Source organism: Hemicordylus capensis, chromosome 5 (genome assembly GCF_027244095.1).
Source record: "Hemicordylus capensis ecotype Gifberg chromosome 5, rHemCap1.1.pri, whole genome shotgun sequence".
Lineage (NCBI taxonomy): Eukaryota > Metazoa > Chordata > Lepidosauria > Squamata > Cordylidae > Hemicordylus > Hemicordylus capensis.
Window position 1 is genome coordinate 136,062,530 of NC_069661.1, and position 20,153 is coordinate 136,082,682.

The 20,153-nt window shown below is 43.2% G+C and overlaps 1 protein-coding gene across 1 annotated transcript in view; it reads left to right on the forward strand.

The window, feature by feature from the left end:
• Positions 1–20,153, forward strand: part of TTLL12 (tubulin tyrosine ligase like 12) — a 63,114-nt gene that overhangs the window by 6,279 nt on the left and 36,682 nt on the right. Inside the window, exon 2 of the mRNA XM_053256704.1 lies at positions 16,285–16,445. Within this exon, the coding sequence (XP_053112679.1) occupies positions 16,285–16,445 (161 nt within the window). The remainder of the gene's footprint in view (positions 1–16,284; positions 16,446–20,153) is intronic.

The window sequence follows — 20,153 nt, forward strand, 5'->3', positions numbered from 1 at the left end:
CAGCTGCAGTGGATTTTGCTTGCGGGTTATGGGAGTTGTAGTCATCAACATCTGGAAATCCCTGTTAGAGTGAACACTACTGAGAGCTATAAAAACTTGGAAAGTCTGATTAGAACAGAAGAGAGTAGAATTTCTTGTAATCTGTACAGTGTGTGTCTTTGTTAATGCAGTCCAAGATTGCACTGGGGTTTTTTTAGCTGCTGCATCATGCTGCTGGCTCATGTTAGAACTGTGGTCCACTAAGGCACACAGATTCTGTTCACATGTGCTCCTGCCAAGCCAGATCTCTCCCTTCTTAACTTGTGCATTTGATTTTTCTTCTCCAAGTGCAAGACTTTACATTTGTCTATGTTGCACACTTTTGTTCAAGCCTGTCAATATCAAGTAGTAGGGGATAGAGTTAAAGCTTATAGAAATGAAGTCTTAAAAGAGGGGTGGAGGCTGTCAATGCAGCCTTAATTGACTGCCTGCCTAGTCATACACTAAATGAAGAAAATAAGAGCTTGAGAGCCCAAAGATCCTAAAATAGATTTTTGGGTGTGGGGGCACAAGGTTTCCCAGAGGAAAGCTTTGGCATTTTGATAAAGCCAATCAAGCCCCACACACTCCACCAGCTATGTTCTAGAGTTTTTTCTGTATCTTTCAGGTTCTGCATGCATGGTTTAGAGACTTTTTAAAAAATGGAAGTTGAAGATTTATGGAAGGAACTTCAAGTATGTCTGGAGATGCCAACCTCTCTCTTCCCACTTCCACCACACTCCTCAACAAGGGCCTCAGCTGCCAGCATTTTACAGTCATCAAAATAAAACTTGCACTTGCCCTTGTAGTGGCATATGAATATATGTATTTGTAGGAAGAAAGGCCAGCTTTTCATATTGCATTGATTTTCCTAGAGCAAGCTACCAACATTTGAAAACATAGATGCTTAATATCTGATAAAAGCTTCTCTGACGTCATTATGTTCATAATTATTTGAGTTTAATGGGTTTTCCCTCCAGTTTCTCCCCACTCTCTTTACCATGTTAAAGAGTTCTGTGTAGCAAGCAACTGTGGCTTCATGAGCCTTGTAAAGTTTAATATGTTAGTCTTGTTAAAATTTTAATATGTAAAATTTAATATGCTTCTTATCCTGATATATTAAATTTTGGATTAGTTTTAATTTACTCTTATTTCCTCTGCCTGCTCCTGGTGGTCCAACTATGTTCACTACCTTCAGCTAAACTCTGGAAAAACTGAAGGTCAGTCGCTTTCTGCCACACATCACAGGTGAGAGCAGTGCTAAATGCTTCTCCACTTAAAAAAATAAATCCCTGAAATAGGAAATTGGTATGTTTAGGTTTAAATCTTTCTCCCTGATATGCTAGTCTTTCTGTTAGATTTTTTTTTAATGGCATGTTCAGCCACAGGAGCTTTTCTCTTCAGTCTGTAAGTGATACCACCCAGAAACTAGGCCATAGGTTTTTAAAATTAAAATTTCATTGCAATAACTTTCCTATACAAACAATGCATGTATTTAATCTTGGTTTCACTTAACATGTTCTCTGTTTCAAACTCTGAATGAACCCCAGGTCACATTTCTGTTTTCATGGTTCTGAGGCGAAAAAGGCTGGGGTGGAACAAAAAGTAGGGGAAAGGTTGGTCTTACACACACACACTGAAATAAGTAACACACCAGCCTCAATTATCTTTACAAGAAGTGACAGACAAGAATAATTAATAACATCTTCTCCGTTATGTGAACAAATCCAGAAAGGCTTCCCAGATACTTTCCACTCTGTCCATTCTTTCACATTTCTGGAAATCTTTTTCATTAGAGTTGCAAAATCCTATGTCAATTCTCAGTGCTGGAAATAATCTTTGAATAATCTTCTCTGAATGGGACAAAAGCATTGGAGGCCAACTACATCTCTGATGAGGCCAAGAGACGCAAGAATACAGCCACCTACTGTAGGCCAATGAAAGCCAAACACTCCCCCGCTCCCTTCCTTCAAGACCAGTTGTTGAGCTATTAAGAGATCGCTAGAAATCCAAGCTTTATATTCAGAATGAAGGTCAGTCATCTGACTTGGAAGGCTCAATATTAGATATAAAGGAGAAGGTTTGAATTCAATATTTAAAACAAAACTTATGCAATTTAAAATTTTGCTCCAGAAACTTGCTATTGCTAAATATTTCTATAGCAGGTGGTGACATATATTTGCCCCATAGAGCCCCATCTCCAACAACAGTCGCTATCAATTAGAGATGTACATGAATCATGATTTGTAGCATGATTCGGAACACATCTCTGGCCCCTTTAAAATGGAGGAGAGCAGGTGCAAAACTGCTCCGCCACTTGCCACTACTTCCTGAATTGGTGGCACTCCTCACAGCTATCTGTGTATGCTGGTGGCACTCTCACCCAGCTGCCCTTGCGCATGCGTAGCGACCATTTCCATGGTCTGCCGATTCAGAAAGTGGCTATTGAGGAAGTGTCAGAGCTGCAGGTATGCACCTGCTCTTTATGCATCTGTTTTAAAGGGGCCAGGGATGCATTCCAAATTGTGCTATGAATTGCAATACATCCACATCCCTAACCATAACTACTACGCCATAGTTATTATTTATTATTATTATTATTTATTCAATTTCTAGACTGCCCTTCCAAAAATGACTCAGGGTGGTTTACACAGAGAAATAAACAAATATGGTGGAACCCTGACCCCAAAGGGCTCACAATCTAAGAAGAAACATAAGATAGACACCAGCAACAGTCACTGGAGGTACTGCGCTGGGGGTGGATAGGGCCAGTTACGCTCCCCCTGCTAAATAAAGAGAATCACCACATTAAAAGATGCCTCTTTGCCAAGTTAGCAGGGGTTAATATAGTTAAAGTAGTTACATTCTGTACTTTAAAAATTTTTTAAAACATACCAAATTTTGTGGCCTAAGAGTGTTTAAGAATTTACTTAAGAATTTAAGAATTTTCCTTCTTAAATGTGAAAATTTTCTTAGTTTAGATGTCTTTGTTTTTGTTTTGCAAAGACCAGAAAGGGGAGGGGTTGAAAGCATAAAGTAATTGGGGTTGGGTCTTGCGACTAGGTAGTGGTTTGCCAGATGTACCATTGAGAATTCTACTTAGTTAATCTTGTTCTCTCCATAAAAGCATAAAAGATTCTATCTAAATAATCATCCTGTTTCTAGTGGTAGCCAGCCAGTTACCCCCAAGAGGCCCACAACCGAGGTAGGACCATTGCCTATGGATTTCTTATCATTTGTCGGTAGCTGTGAGGAATAGGAACATGCTCCTAAAAAAAACAAAAACCTTTTCCTGGATATCACATTTTACACCATTTGGGAGAATCTAGAATATATACAAATCTGAGAACATGTGTTTGAGAGAAAGCGTGCCATTCCTTGGGAACAGGGAAGATAGTTGGCAGTAGGGATGTGGAAATTGATTTGGGTACAAATTGATTTGTACCCGAATCTAGCTGATTTGGGTGATTTGGAGACAAAACCAATCACCCCTAGGTGATTTGGCTAGATTTGGGTCCAAATCGAATCACGCCTGATTTGATTCGAATCGATTCGAGATTTGGATCCCTCCTATTAATTCCCCCAGATTCCCAGCTTTCATTTAAAAAAATCTAAGCTCTAGCCCTTGTAGAAGTGGAGTTAAGGAGCAAAATGTGTGGTCACTATTTTTCAAGTGCTTGGATTCCTTAGTGTTTAGTGACTTTCCCTCAATGAATCCCTATGAGGATTCATTACACACCTTCATTTCTTCTATTCGTTTTGACTGTCTTTTCAACAGTGCCAACTGTCAACTGCCATGTGCCAACTACACCGCACTCCCACACTGACTACCCCAGTATGTGTGGGGGGCGGTGTAGTTGACACATGAAAGTTGACAGTTGGCACTGTCCAATGATAGTCAAAATGAACAGAAGAAATGAAGGTGTATAACGAATCCTCATTGGGATTCATTATGAAGAAAAGTTATTAGACACCAAAGAATCTAAACATTTCAGTATTCCTAAAAATTGAAATGAGTACCCCACTGCCTTGCGGGTGGGTGGGGGGGTAGGGTGTAATTGGCACATGGCAGTTGACAGTTGGCACTGTACAGTGACCGTCAAAATGAATAGAAGAAATGAAGGTGTGCAATGAATCCTCATAGGGATCAGGGTGGATTTGATTTAAATCACTAGTCAGTAAGACTAGATTTAAATCATGGGGGGTTTTTTTACATAAAGACTCATTCTTGCTGGTATAATCTTAATATTTACAACCAGATGAAGGTTTCATTTTTGGTCCTCTTCTAGATAGAAAAATTGCCCAAAATAATCTTACAGAAACCTCTGGAAGAGCATGACATTGTGAATGGATTAATGGAATTCATTTACCAAAAAAATTAAGCATTGCATATATACAGCTTCATGCTACATAATTAAAAACTAATCCTTATTTCATGATGAATAACCTTTGGACTATAATGTATCTTAAATAGAAAACTATCTTTAGATAGATTTTTCCCCTCAAAAAGCATTTTATTTTTAAAATCTGATATTTTTTTATTTTTTTAAAAAATCATTGATTTTTATCCACCCTGATAGGGATTCATTATGAGGAAAAGTTATTATACACCAAAGAATCCAAACACTTTAAAAATAATGACTGCACATTTTGCTCCATAACTCCACTTCGACAAGGGCTAGAGCTTAGCTTTTTTAAAAAATTAAAGCTGGGGATCAGTGTATAGGGTTAGGATATGGCAACTTAGATATTTTTTGTCATTGTTTCCTCTGGTGGAAATGTTTAAAATCAGTAAAAACTAAAATAAATTCATTAAAGATCAAACAAGCGTCCCACAGCCTTGAAACATAGGTGGTAGGTGGAACCCATGGGGGCCTACCCACCACCCAAATTTGGTGCCCCTAGGACCTTGTTAAGTAGTCCGAATTAGTCCAAATCGAAGCAAATACAAATCAAATCTGGGGTGATTTGAGGGGGGGTAGATTTGGACACAAAAGTGATTTGTTTTGGGCACAAATAGAATTAAAAAAATCCATTTGTGAACATTCCTAGTTGGCAGTACTGTATAAAAAAGGCAGCATCTCCTTAATCAATCAATTTATTTCAGTCTTTGACAGCATAAGATAAAATTCAAGTTGTTCTAGTAAGAACTAATCTGCCTACTTTCACTACAACTGGACTAAACTTGGTTGAAATCAAGGTCCACAAGTTAGATCTCTTGTGCCTCATATGTTCATGCATCGGCCATATTGGATCAGGTGGATGACATCACCAATTATGCTGTTGATGTGCCCCTGTAGCAAATTTGGTTCAAATCGGTTAAGCGGTTAGCCCACTTGCGCCTCAAAAGGTTTACACATCTGCCATCTTGAATTGGGGTGGATGACATCATCACAAATATGCCGTTGAGGTGTCCTTATGTGTCCCTACAAATGTACCTGATTTGGTTCATATTGGTCCAGGCGTTGCAAAGTTGATGGAGGGGCACACACACAGAATGCCAGATGATCTCATAAGTCTACTGGAAAGTAGGCTAATAACAGTAGCATTAAAAGCAGTCTGTGCCTGTGGAGACAGTAGCTATAAATTTAAAGCTAAAATGTTGTTGTTGAAGAAAAATCTATGGGATGTTATAATAATGTTTTAAAAAATATTATATCTTGGCCTTTTGGCTAAGATCAGCTGTAGTATCCTCACTATGCTATGAAACTTGCAAGCAGGTTGACAGCTCTAAACTGTCAATTGTTATAAGAACAGCCCTGCTGAATCAGGCACAAGGCCCATCTACCGGTAGTACAGCATTCTGTTTCACACAGTGACCCACCAGATGCCTCTGGGGAGCCCACAGGAAAGAGGTATGCAACTGCAATTGGTACTGAGAGGCATCGTGCCTCTGAGGCTGGAGGTGGCCCACAGCCACCAGACTAGTAGCCATTGATAGACCTGTCCACCATGAATCAGACTAAGCCCCTTTTAAAGCCATTCAAGTTGAGTCAAGGAATCACATGGTAAGGTATTCCATAGATTAATTATGCACTGTGTAAAAAAGTACTTCCTCTTGTCGGTCCTAAATTTCCCAACCTTCATTTTCATGGGATGACCCCTTGTTGTGAGAGAGGGAGAAAAATTTCTCTCTGTCCACCCTCCACTCCATGCATAATTTTATACACCTCGATCGTGTCTCCCCTTAGTCGCCTCTTTTCCAAGGTAAAGAGCCCCAGATGCTGTAGCCTAGCCTCATAAGCTCTAGGCCGCTGATCACTTTGGTTACCCTCTTCTGCACCTTTTCCAGTTCTACAGTGTCCTCCTTAAGATACGGTAATCCTTCTTAACAGTAAGTAAAAACAGTATCTTTCTTAAGATACAGTGCAAGAAGGTTGTTGGGAACCTGACAAGGGGATGTCTGGGGGCATGGCATAATTAAGAAGAAAGTAATGGCAGTTTGGATTTGTAGCATATCCTTTCAATTAGTTTATCCTGAAGGTATCCTTCATATTTAAAATAGTGTTCTGTATTGTGTTTGGATTTGAGATGCCTTGTAATGGTGACTGTAGCCATCTCTAGAATAGGAACAAGCAACTGATGACTTGGGTTTAATCCAGTCTGCAGCATTGCCTCTGAGAGCCACTCTCTGCTCCCCTGTGCTTGGTTATATTGATCAACATAAAATGTCTTCAGTCTCAGTTAGACTTGCACATCACGTCGGCCAATAGATGTAACATAAGTGCAAATGGAAAATGAAATAATCCTGTACAGTATTAAGTGTTTGCTTTGTTAAATAACAGTTTATAAAAGGACCACTGTTTTAAATACAGTTGGGCTTGGAACATGTTATAGATTAATAAAAAAAATTTGGTATCCCTGTTTCTGGCTTCAGCTGCTCTTTTTGTTTTGTGGCCACTTAAAAGGAAGCAAATTCTTAACAGGTTTTTGCTGAAGTTCAGCCTCACTTGTAGTTCTGCCTTCACCAAATCTTCAGTCAGATCTTCACCAAATCTACAGTTTTCTTTTCTTCGGCCTACAAGCTTGTCATATGGCTGGATTGCAAGACTTCAGATACAGCATCTGCATTGAGTGTTTTAGTTCCCAACTAGGGAAGGGGTTCCCAACCAGCAGTGTTCTAATTTTTTTCATCTGTGTGCAGAATGAATTTTGTTCTGGGTGGGAGTATCAAGGCAGTGTTTTCACACATGCTTTCAGAATGGGGCCTTTCAGATTCAACCTGAGTGGGATCTAAAATTAACTGAGTGTACATTAAAAAAACAAAACTTGTGTTCTTTTTCTTGTGTTCAGAAAACTGAAGTTCTCCTGTACATTACTGGTCAGGATTTTTTTCACTCATCACAGATTGGTGGATTTCCTGAGCCCTCCCATTGAAATTAATAGAACAAGTGAATGTGTCCCATTGATTTCCATAAGACAGCTTAAGAGTAATTTAGTGTGGATGTGAACCGGTGAGTGTCTGCAACAGCCTATCTCCCTAACTGTAACACTTAAATATGTATTTTGATGTATATATGTGTACATACACATTTAAATGTTAGTTATGAGATGAATGACTGCAGTCATTGGCTTACATCCAGACTAAGTTACTTACAGGGAAACCTCACCATTCACAGACTTACCACCTGCCATTTCATGTATCTGTGAGCAGGTAATGGACACTCGACCTCGGTATATTCGGGGGGAGGGGCAGCAAAAAAGGGTTAAACCCACATATCCGCAGGTTAGGGTGGCCAGAAATAACCCTGGAGGTCTTTTCTGGCCACCATTTTGAGTGTGGGAGCCATTTTCTGGCTCTTTAAGAAACGTGATTTTCTTCTGAATTACTGCAACTTTTCGACATGTTAGGGGCATCCTTAGATTCCTGAAGGCCCATGGAACACTGTAGGGTACTTTATTTGGCCCACTTTCACATTTTTGTGAAGATCTTTGGCAATTTTTTTTTTTTAGTCCAGGAACCTAACCCCCGCATTTCCATGCAGCCCCACCCCCATGGAACAGAAAAACAGGTTGCTTACCTGTAACAGATGATCTGGTAGTGATTCCACGACATTCATAAAAATGGGTTCTGCGCCTGCGCAGACCAGCTTCGGGTAGCCATCGCTAGCTCCTCGCGACACCTTCAACCGCCCCTCCGCAAGTGTGCAGTACCTCATATTGGCGGTTAGGTGTCTCTCTATTCAGTTTCTGGTGACCGACATAGCTCAGTCTGAGCGTCCAAGATCGCATGTAGGTGATTTTCAAAGTCTATTGCACCCAAAGTGACCTTGTAGCATGCAGTCTGCAGCGGGGCCAGATGGGTGGGTTTTATGAATGTCGTGGAATCACTACCAGATCATCTGTTACAGGTAAGCAACCTGTTTATCTGGATAGTGATTCCACGGCATTCATAAAAATGGGTGAGTAATGAGCTGCCAACCGTGGAGGCGGGTCCTGCATGCTACTGTAAAACCCTCTTCAGTACTTCCTTGCCAAACCTCGCCTCCGCTGCAGACCAAAGGTCTAAGGCATAATGTTTGACAAACGTGTGGTCAGTTGCCCACGAAGCAGCCGAGCAGATGTCCAACATCCTAAGGCCAGCCAAATGAGCAGCTGAAGTCGCGTAGGCCTGCGTTGAGTGCGCCTTCAGGGATTCAGGGGCCATCTTCCCCGACAGTCATATGCGTATCTAATGGCCTCCACCAGACAGACAGACAACCTTTGCCTTGAAGGCTGCTCACCTCTGTGGCATCCTTTGATCACCAGAAATAGGTGGCAAGTTTTCCTAAAGGGTTGCGTCCTCTTTAAGTAGAAGAAGAGCGCTCTTCTCACATCTAATGAATGCATTGTCTTTTCTAATGTGGTCGATGGTTCCTGAAGAAAGTTGGCAAGACGATGTCACAGTTAACATGGAAGTTGGACACAATTTTAGGCCTGAAATCCGAATCCAAGCACATCACCACTTTCTCAGGATATATCCTTGTAAATGGCTCATCTATATGAAGAGCTCGTAATTCACTCACTCGCTTTGCCGAGATGATGGCAACAAGAAATAGAGTTTTCAAAGTCACAAGTTTCAAGGTAGTGGTTGCCATTGGTTCAAACGGTCCTTGTGTCAAATCAGAAAGAACCAGAGATAGGCTCCACTGCTCAGCTGGTGGACTGATAGGGGGGTATAAATTAATACCTCTCAAGAAGTCCTTTGTATGTGGATGCATACAACTGACTTACCATCCCAGCTGTGGTGGCGGGAGGAAAGTGCCGCCATGTGGACCCTAATAGAAACATTCGCCAAGCCCTGAGATTTTAGGGACATGAGGTACAGAAGGACTTCCCTCTACGTGGCCTCACATGGTCGGAACCCCTTGGTCTTTGCGTAGGTTTCAAACCTCTTCCATTTGCCGCATAGTTTGCCCATGTGGATCTCTTTCTATTGTTAATTAGGATGTGTTTCAGAAGCCTGCTCTCCACGCCGTCAGCTTGAGCATGAACAGGTCTGAATGAAGGAGCTCTCCCCCTGCCTGGTTTATCTGATCTGGTCTCTGTGGTAGTCTTCTGTAATTGAGTCCTGCCATTCCCTGTAGTCTTGGAAACCAGGGTTGTCTTGGCCACCAAGGTGCAATGACTATTGCTTTAGTCTTGTCTTGTAGTCATTTGGCCACCACCCTGTTCAAGAGTGGGTATGGTGGGGACACTCTGAGTCCAGTGGAACTGGAATGCATCTCCCTTGGAACCTTTTCCAAGACCCATCCTTGAGCAGAATTGTGCACATTTTTTGTTGTCGGCTGTCGCAAAAAGGTGGCGTGGTCCACGCTTGAAAGAGCTTGTCTACCAGAAGTGGGTGCAGCTCCCATTCGTGTTGGTATAAAGTCTTGTCCCTGCTCAACGCATCCGCTAGAACATTGTCTCGGCCCCTTATGTGAATGGCCTGTAGACCTGCAAACCCACCCTTCTGGAGGCAATGCACTGTAGACCTGCAAACCCACCCTTCTGGAGGCAATGCACCAGTTCCAAACTTGCAGGCTTAGGCAGCAAAGTGACATGGACACTGTGCCGCCTTGGTTGTTTACGTACGCCACCGCCATAGTGTTGTCCATCTGTAACAGTAGCGTTTTGCCACATAACATGTCCTGGAATTCTTTTAGTGCTTTGAACGCAGCCAGAAGTTCCAAGAAGTTGATATGAAGGAGTCGTCCCCGGCGATTCCAGTGCCCTGACTTCCACTGTCCGCATAAGTGTGCACCCCATCCACGTTGAGATGCGTCCGTAGTAAGTGTCAGTGTAGGACTTGGAGGACTGAAGGGCACCCCCCCCCAGCAGATTTGTGGGCTTTGTCCACCATTGAAGGGATGACAACACCCACCCACCCCCAGATCAATAGGTACCTGTTTTGCGGGTCTGAATTTGGACTGAATCAATGCAGAAACCACGTTTGTAGCTTCCGCATGCGTAGTTTCGTGTACAGGTCAGTCGTGCAGGACGCCATCAAGCCTAGCAGCACCTGGATGGACCTGGCTTTCTGTAGCGGCTGTGAGTGAAACTGATGCACCAAATTGCGGATGCACTGGTACCTTTCCAAGGGTAAGAACGCCCTCTGCATGGTCATGTCTAACAATGCCCTGATGTAAGGCAGTCTCTTGGCAGGCGAAAGGTGCAACTTCTTCTGGTTGATAAATAATCTCAGCTGTTCCAGAAGAGACGATACCGTCTTCACATGGGACAATAGTTCCTCTTTCGTCTTTGCTGTCAGAAGCCAGTCTAAGTAAGGAAAGACAGAAATCCCATTAACCCTGAGATAAGCAATAATCACCGCCATACATTTAGTAAATACCCTTGGTGCCGTAACTAGGCCAAAAGGCAGCACATTGTACTCATAGACCTGCAAACCCAGTGTAAACCGTAAAAACTTCCTGTGGTTTACTTGTATACCAATGTGGAAGTAGGCATCCTTCAAATCCAACGTTGCAATCCATGTCTCACCTAAAAGGAGAGGAAGGAGGATCGCTTGCAACGTTATCATACGGAATTTCCTCACTTCCACATACTGGTTCAGATCCCTGAGGTCCATGATAGGGCATATACCATCCTTTTTGGGGATTTGGAAATACCTAGAGTAAAAGCCACTGTGGCATCTTGACCATGGCACCGGTGAAATCGCTCCCTTCTCCAATAAGGAGTTGACCTCCTCTCTGAGAGTATCCGTTTCCGGGGTATACTTGACACCCGTGAACTCTGGCAGAGTATGGAATTCAATAGCATAACCTGTTTGAATTATGCGCAAAACCCATCTGTCCGATGTTATGTTGCGCCATGCAAAGGCATGACTTGCCAGATGGATGGTATTACTGGCTGTGCGCAAGGCGATGTTGGGCCTTGGCGCATGCAAGGCGATGTTGGGCCTTGGCGCATGCAAGGCGATGTTGGGCCTTTTTATGGCCGATTCCCTGGTCTGTGACTCCTGTGGGTCAGTTAAGGAAGCCCGCTGGGATCATAAATGCTGTTTATTCTGTGCGCCAGATTTATTTTTATTCTGCTGTTCAGGTCTATTCTTATTCATATAAGTCTTCTTGTTCCACCGATTCCAAGGCCTACGGAAATCCCTGCGTTCACCCCGCTGGTAGCTGTGTTGCCACTTGTAATAAGGTTGGAATCTGTTTGAATTGTACCTTTGAGTTTGATTCATAAAGGTCCTTGCCGTGGTCCTCGACTTCCTCCATTGCTCCATTGTTTCATCTGTGGCTTCAGCAAACAGGCCTTTGCCATCAAATGCAAGAGACTCATGTCTTCTTGTAGCGACGTCGAGCGGAGCCAAGCATGTCTTCTCAGCATAATGGCTGATGTCAGCGTTCTGGACTCTGACTCCACTAGGTGTTTTGCGTTGGCCAACTGCTGGCTTGTCGTAGTCTGTTGGAAGGTCGCCTCAAACTTTTGTCTGAATTCCTCAGGAGAAAGGTTGGCTCTTTCTTCATACAACCTCTCCCATAAGCAATGAGTGTATTTGGCCAAACAAGCCACATAGTTGGTGATCTTGATTGAGAGGCAAGCCGTGGAGTACGCACGCAAGATGTCCAACTTTCGCCCTTCCTTGTCCGCAGGTGTGGTATGACGTCTCCCTGACTTAGAAGTGGACGCGCAGTCTATTACCAAGGAGTTTGGTGCTGGGTGTTTATGAAGGTAGACATTATCGGCTTCCTGGATTCGATACAGCATTTCCAGTTTCTTTGACGTTGGAGTAGATGTCTGCAATACGTCCCAAGCGGACTGTGCAGCATTTGTAATGACCGGCAACATTGGAAGATAAACAGGCTGTAGCCCTGGTGTTCTTTTCATGAAATTATAGACAGGGTCATCCAGGTCTGTGGTTTTCGGGCACAATTCTAGGCCAAGTACCTCTGCGATTTCAGCCACTTGTTGGTGATATGTTTTCAGTTGCTCATTTGGCAAGACCGATAAGGGGGGAGGGACCTCCAAAGGTAAGTCAGGTAAGGATGGGTCCAGTAATGAGGGTTCAGAGTCACCCCTAGAGGAGTCTGAGTCGTCACCCTCATCATCAGAGGAGTCAGAAGCAAGTGGGTAGTCTCTTGATGGTTGAGATGTAGAGGCAGAGGCAGAATGTCCTGGAGTAACTAATCCCCTTGAAGTACCCGTCACCTCCAAGGTGGGCTGAGGTGGAGTGTGTGACTGTATGGTAGTCTGAACAGACATGGTCCTCGCAGTTTGAGGCATAGCCCTCTTTACTGCCACAGTCCTTGCCCGTTGGGGTTGTGTCTGGGACTCACAGGTATGTAGTAGTGGCTCCCTCATTGTCATAACTTGGGTGCTGGTGTCACTGCATTGTGGTCTCCACAATTGCCATTGTTTAAATAAGGAGTATTCTTCCAGTGATAGGGCTGTTGGCCCCCAGCCCCCGCTGGGGAGCAATCCCCCAACATCTGATGTCTTTGGAATGCCCGGCAGAGGATTGTTATTCTCTATTAAATCTCCATCATCCATGTCGAGTCCCGGGTGTAAAAACCCTTGAAATGTTGAAGCGGAGAGAGTAGTCTCCTCCGAGTGAAGTAGGTGTGATAGTAATGCATCCTCTTGTATATGGCCAGGGTTGTTCACAGCTTCAGAAGCGGTGCCCAATGCCGATGGCAGTCCAACGTCGAAAGGCTCCACCTCGACCTCGAAGGCAGCCTCTTCTGTAAATGAGTCTTGTTCAGGTAAAGTTGAAACACAGTCTCTCGATGTCGATGTATGTTTCCTCGATGTCGACGCTTGGGTTTTTGACGTCCTGGTGTGTTTAGAGGTCTGTTCCCTCGATGTTGAGCGCCTTCTCGATGTAGACGGATTTGTTGAAGAGAGTGAAGGAGAAAGTTACGGAGTTGGTGTGGGAGACCGTGACACAGCACGATGTCGTAGTCGAGTCTGCTGCAAACCAGATGGAAACGGAGTAGTCTCCTTTGTCTTCACATGGTGGGTCATCTTCTTTTTCTTAGGTGGCTCGCCTGCCGATGACGAGCTTGGCTGGTGCTTAGAGGGTGCGCCTGGCTTTGATGTCGAAAGAGCCTTCAATGCCGAGAGATCCTTCCCCTCTCTAGGAATTTAGACTGCGCGGATGAGGCAGTTCCCGGGACTACCTTCGAGCCCGAAGTTGTCGGGCGCAGGGCATCCTCCATCAGGGCAACCTTTAGGCGTTCCAACCGATTCTTAAGGGTTTGTTTAAAGAAACCTACACAGATGTCATAAGTTGTGGCAGTATGCCGCTCTCCCAGACAGAGAAGACAGAAACTATGCCCATCCGTTGATGGTAGTTTACTGTGGCAGCCCTGACACCTCTTAAAGGTGGTCTTTTCACGGGTGCCGCTCTTGCCACCCTTGGAGCCCTCTCCTCCCACAGAGGAGGCAATAGGTACAGGCTGTTTGTTCATGGGGCTGAGGGTTCTTGGAGGATAAGGGGGTAAATGCCAAGCAAGCCGTCGTCGTTCACCGTTCCGTCACCTTTTTTTTTTTTTAACTCTGTTCTATGCTTTGAAACAAAGGGTAATCCGTTGAAATTATCAGTCAGTCCAATGAGTCAGTTTACCTAAAAATCAATCCAAAAATGCTGAGTAGCAGAAAGCTTTCCGAAGCACCTTAACGCTTTGGCGGTCAGAAAGAAACTGAATAGAGAGACACCTAACCATCAATATGAGGTACTGCATGCTCGCACAGGGGCGGTTGAAGGTGTCGCGAGGAGCTAGCAATGGCTACCCGAAGCTGGTCTGCGCAGGCGCAGAACCCATTTTTATGAGTGCCGTGGAATCACTATCCAGATCCTCCATGGATAATAAGGTTCTCCTGTATAAGTAGTCTTAATGAAATGGGACAAATTTACTCTTCCTGTTTTATATAGGAGTACTCATGAATAACTTATTAACTGGCCCATATCATAATGAAAGCAAGAGAAAAATACTCATTCTATTTCTAAGGGGTACCTGAGCTGAAGGTTTGTAACAGAAGAGGTACACTTGTTTTTACAAGTTTGGGAACTCCTGTTCTAGAGAGAAGTGGGACGCCAACAATGTCAATCAGCAGCACTAGTGCAAGCCAGAGAAAGGGTAAGAATATTGGGCCTTTAAACATTGACACCATGTAGTTACAATGTCTGGAGAGAAGCGCCAGAAAAATGAGTAAAACGTGTTTTAAAAATCTTCCTGCTTAAATTCCTGGACATTTTGAATTCAGAATGACATTTTCCTACAGGAGAGGATGTCTGATTCCTGGCCAGTCCTGGACAGAATGCTCTCTGTGGCTTTTGATCCTGGACACTGTTTCAAATAACATGACTTTTAAATTTTATTTATTTGGTATATTTTTTGTATAGCATCTTCCTATATCGCTGCTGTCCCAATACAGTACCAACGGGGATTCGAACCGGCAACCTTCTACTTGTTAGTGAAGCATTTCCGCGCTGTACCAATTTTTTATACCACTCTATACAAAAAAGCCCCTGGCCAATCTACCTTCCTCAAACTATTTTTGGTTTTAAAAAATAGTGTTAATATATAAACACTTCCACAGTTCCCAAGGTTGTCTAGCCCTAACTCTGTGGTGGCTGGCGCCATTGTGCTTCTACAGATGGTGCTTTTAACATCACCATATAGATAGTGCCTTTAGCATCTGGGTTAAAGTGGGTGGTTACTGAATGTCTGGGTGATTACTGAATGCCTAATGCTAAACTGGGTGGTTACTTAATGTCTAATGCTGCAAAACTGTGTTTTCCAGCGGAAACCCTCAAAGTTCTTAAAGCAACATGCATAAAACTGAAAACGAATAATACACTTAGAGGGATCATTATGCTTGCTGCTTCAAAAATCTTCAGGGTGTAAAAAGAATGTTAGTTTTAGCGAATAGCCACTCCCTCCCTCTGACTACATCTTCCATGATTTGTATGGTCTTATATCGTACCTAATACAAAATTACCATGTTCGCTTGATCATGGATGCGCGGCTCTGTGTTGTCTGAAATTGGCACTCTGTTGTCTGAAATTTGTAGTGCTTCATACATCACTAAGAAATATCTCGTACACACAGGTGTGGCCTGATCAATACATAGCCTAGTTTCCTTTTAAATATTACAATCTTGCCACAAAAACTGCTTTTTTGTCCATGAACACCGATATAGAATTTGAAGGCCTATAACTGCATGGGGTGAGCAAATTGAGATCCTCTTTCCTGATCCCAGCTAGGCAGTTCCTATAATCTGATTTATCAAGGACTTCAGGATAAGGAGACGGAGGAGCAAGCCCTTTATTTGATCAAATCTCAATTGAGATGGGCTCATATCCATGTGGAAGAAATGTTTATTGCATGTGTGGTCCATGTTATATCCCAAACATAGAAGAGGAAGGAACTGATAGGGATAAGCCTCCTGGTGATTCGTCCCAGTTTGGTGTGCATCATAAGTTTATAGCCTCTAGTAGTGAGAAATGCTAGAACGTTTGTCACTACAGCTGTCTCTTGGCATCTTAAAGACTAACGAATTCATTGTAGATGACGCTTTGCTTAACACTTTCAAAATATTGGATTATAAAATATTGGTATGTTTCCCAGACAATGGGAAACACCTATATTGGGCAGCAGCAATATAGGAAGATGCTGAAAGATACTGCATCATCTTACAGTATACTGTGCGGGAGATGGCAATGGTAATGTCTACCAAAGACAACCACAGGGTTCTGTGGTCATCAGGAGTCGACATTGACTCAATGGCACACTTTACCTTTACTTCAGTTGATAGCATCCTTTGATGTAATTTCAGGTGTTTGATGCTGGTGAGTATTTTGGGATAATGCAAGTGGAGGAAATAGAAGAGGAAGAAAGAGAAGAAGGATTGAAAAATAAACAAAATCCTGGAAATGAACTTTGTTACAAAGTGATTATTACAAATGAAAATGGACTTCAGGCGGTGAATCCTAATAGGTGAGCTATCATTTTGCAGCAGACTTGAAATTTCTGTTCACATATCCATATTCCTGCCTAAATTGAAAGAACATCTCCTTGTAGGAACAAAATTCTAAGTGGAAAGGAAGAGCCCAAACAAGCCCCCCGTCCCTGTTAGAGTTTTTAGGTGCACAAATAATTGTTAAATTTCAAATTCCTGCGTGGCTAACTGACCTATTGCAGATCAGGGTTATTTCCTGTGTTCATGATCACCAGCACATATCTCATGGTGTTACACCATTTGGAAATGTATGTATTATTTTATTATTATTACAAGCCGACCCCGCACAGAGCATCTGTGTGCTCTTTGGGGCTGGCTACCTCTCTTCCCCCCCCCCAAGTCTCCGGCGGGGCTGAGTGCCAGTGGGCCAAGTGCCGCCACCACCAGCAGGCCAAGTGCCGCCGCCTGTCGGGCCCGCCGAGAGCCACCCGCCGCCGCCAGCAGGCCGAGTGCTGCCGCCAGCGGGCCAAGTGCCGCGGCCGCTGCCGCCAGTCTTTGGGGCTGGCCGGCCTCTTTGGGGCCGGCCACCTCTCCCCCCACCCCCTGCCCCAGTGTCGGGGCCCGCTGCCACTTCCTCGCCCTTCGGCCAGTCCTCCTACTTACCCCTCCCACCACCTGTCACCGCCGGACCCGCCGCCGGCCAATTGTCCTCTCTCCTGGGTGCGCCAGCCAATCAGGTGCCTCCACAGCCCAGCCAATTAGCTGGGCTGCCGGGATGCATTTTTCCCTGGCACACCCAGGAGAATTATATATATAGATTATTATTTTGTATCTAAGCCCTCTGAGCCTGGGTAAAGCTCTAGAGGTGTCATCCAGACACCTCTTTCTTTTGTATAGAGAAGGCCTCCTGACTCCTGCATGTGTCACCATTGCCATTTGTCTGGCAGCCTGTCAGGTACTCGGACAAGGTTGGGACTGAGAGATTAATGTTTGAATAGATAGATGTATGACTCCTTTGATTTATGTTAAACCCTTTTTATTTATTTAGTTAGTAGTTATGCTGCCAACACCAAATTAAATCCAAATTTGGGTTTCCAACACTAACTTTGGTATGGTACCTGAGTGGTAACACGGGGAGTTGAAACACTTTTAAAATGCTAAACCAAAGAAAATAACTTTATTGTAGTACAGTAGTGTTAACCAACGGGTTATTATCTACTTGGTAAATGACTGCCAATTCTCGCCTCACCAAGAAGGAGAAAACGTTATAGTTCAAAGAAACTTTATTGGACTCTGCAGAGTAACAAAGTGGCCGTCTAGGGGATAGTTCCCAAAGACAAGACGAACCCAAGATGGTGTCCTTCCAAAGCTTTTATACAACAACTGATACATCTGAATACATCATCATTCACAACAAGCCAGCCAGGTAGTCTGGCAGTACAACTCCATATTAGGCCAACAGGCTTACAATACTGCCATTGTTAAAGGAGTGTTTATGCAGCCTCTAGGAGGCAGTTCAGATACCAGCATCATCACCTCTCCTGACCAGTAGCCAGAACAAAGCAAGGCATAGAAAATACATATTGTTTTGCAAGTTACAAGGCCTGCTTAGTCTGAGAACCAAAGCATAATAAGCAGATTCTTTCCCACTGACTTACATTCAGGAATACAAGATGGAGGGGACTCTTGCTCTCTTCAGCTACCATCAAAATAGTGTAGCAAGAGCTCAGTTCTCCATTAACTATATACCCTAGGATCAATACATATAGATCAAAATGAAATGCTTAGATTCACAGGTTACAGTAGCTTCAGTGGCTTCTATTCTCTACAATGTAGGGTCACACATATAATGGTTTCTGGGGGGAAAGTAACAACCTTAGTATTTACTTGCTAGTCAGTACACCACTTTTTGTAATTCAGTCTGGTATTCAAGACTCTGGTACTTACAGGTGAAACTCGGAAAATTAGAATATCATGCAAAAGTCCATTAATTTCAGTAATGCAAATTAAAAGGTGAAACTGATATATGAGACAGACGCATTACATGCAAAGCGAGATAAGTCAAGCCTTAATTTGTTATAATTGTGATGATCATGGCATACAGCTCATGAAAACTCCAAATCCACAATCTCAGAAAATTAGAATATTACATGGAACCAAGAAGACAAGGATTGAAGAATAGAACAATATCGGACCTCTGAAAAGTATAAGCATGCATATGTATTCAGTACTTGGTTTGGGCCCCTTTTGCAGCAATTACTGCCTCAATGTGGCGTGGCATGGATGCCTTCAGCCTGTGGCACTGATGAGGTGTTATGGAAGACCAGGATGCTTCATTAGCGGCCTTCAGCTCTTCTGCATTGTTTGGTCTCATGTCTCTCATCCTTCTCTTGGCAATGCCCCATAGATTCTTAATGGGGTCAGGTCAGGCGAGTTTGCTGGCCAATCAAGCACAGTACACTGTATACTTTTCAGAGGTCCGATATTGTTCTATTCTACAATCCTTGTCTTGGTTCCATGTAATATTCTAAATTTCTGAGATTGTGGATTTGGGGTTTTCATGAGCTGTACGCCATGATCATCACAATTATAACAAATTAAGGCTTGACTTATCTCGCTTTGCATGTAATGCGTCTGTCTCATATATCAGTTTCACCTTTTAATTTGCATTACTGAAATTAATGGACTTTTGCACGATATTCTAATTTTCTGAGTTTCACCTGTATATAAGATTGTGTGAGTGTGTCAACAAAGGCTTTACTGTTGACACACCTTTTAAACTGAGGTGTCTATTAAGGTCAAACAAGCTTATTTAGACTTTCAACATCTTTCCTGGGACACAACCTCCCTAGCTGTATAACCTGTGTATGCACTCCCAGAATTCACAAAGTGATAGTCAAGTTTGATTTATTCCCAGGTGTGTACAACCTAGCCACCAAGCTCCCAGTTCCACCCTAGAAGCTATAGAGACCCTAACCACAGCCTTAACCGTCCCTATATCTGACTCCCTCCAGCCCTATCCGAGAATGTCAGTTAGCTCCAACTGAATTTTATAGTCACCTGTTTACTCCATTCCACTGTGCAAAACAGGATGCTGGACTAGATGGGCCTTGGGCCTGATCCAGCAGGGCTGTTCTTATGTTCTTATTCTCTCCAGAGGAGGTTCCTAAGTTTAAATCCCTTTGGATTGACAGTGTATACTAGCCAATCACCTCACAGGTGGTCTCAGTGGTGGCCCTTGTCCTTTGGAATGTCTCCCAGGAGATTCATTTGGCCCCTTTGTTGACATTCCAATGCCTCTTAATCTTCTTTGTTTTGGCAAGGCTTTTCTCTGTACCTTTTCAATGGAGTGGCTTTTTTGGAGTGTTAAACCTTCTTTCTGGTCCCTGTGTTGCTTATTGTAAATAGTTTTATTCTTGTGTTGTATAGTTTGTAAAGTGCTTTGGTACTGTATAGTGAAAAGTAGGATATACATTTTTAAAACAAAATTAACATCTTGAAATTTCTCTTCGCAACAATGAAGACTTGAAACTTCTTTTTAAAATGAAGTTCTTATGAAACTAAATAGCACATTCTCACCTTTCACTCTTCCTTGCTGTGATATTTTGTATTCCTTCCTAGGATGTTTGTTTACAGAGTGTATGTATGTGTTAAACATTAGTGATATGGAGCTGTGTGAAATGTATTTACAGTGCAATGCAAGTATATGCAGGAGGTGTCTCTTGTCATATAAACAGAGAGAAACT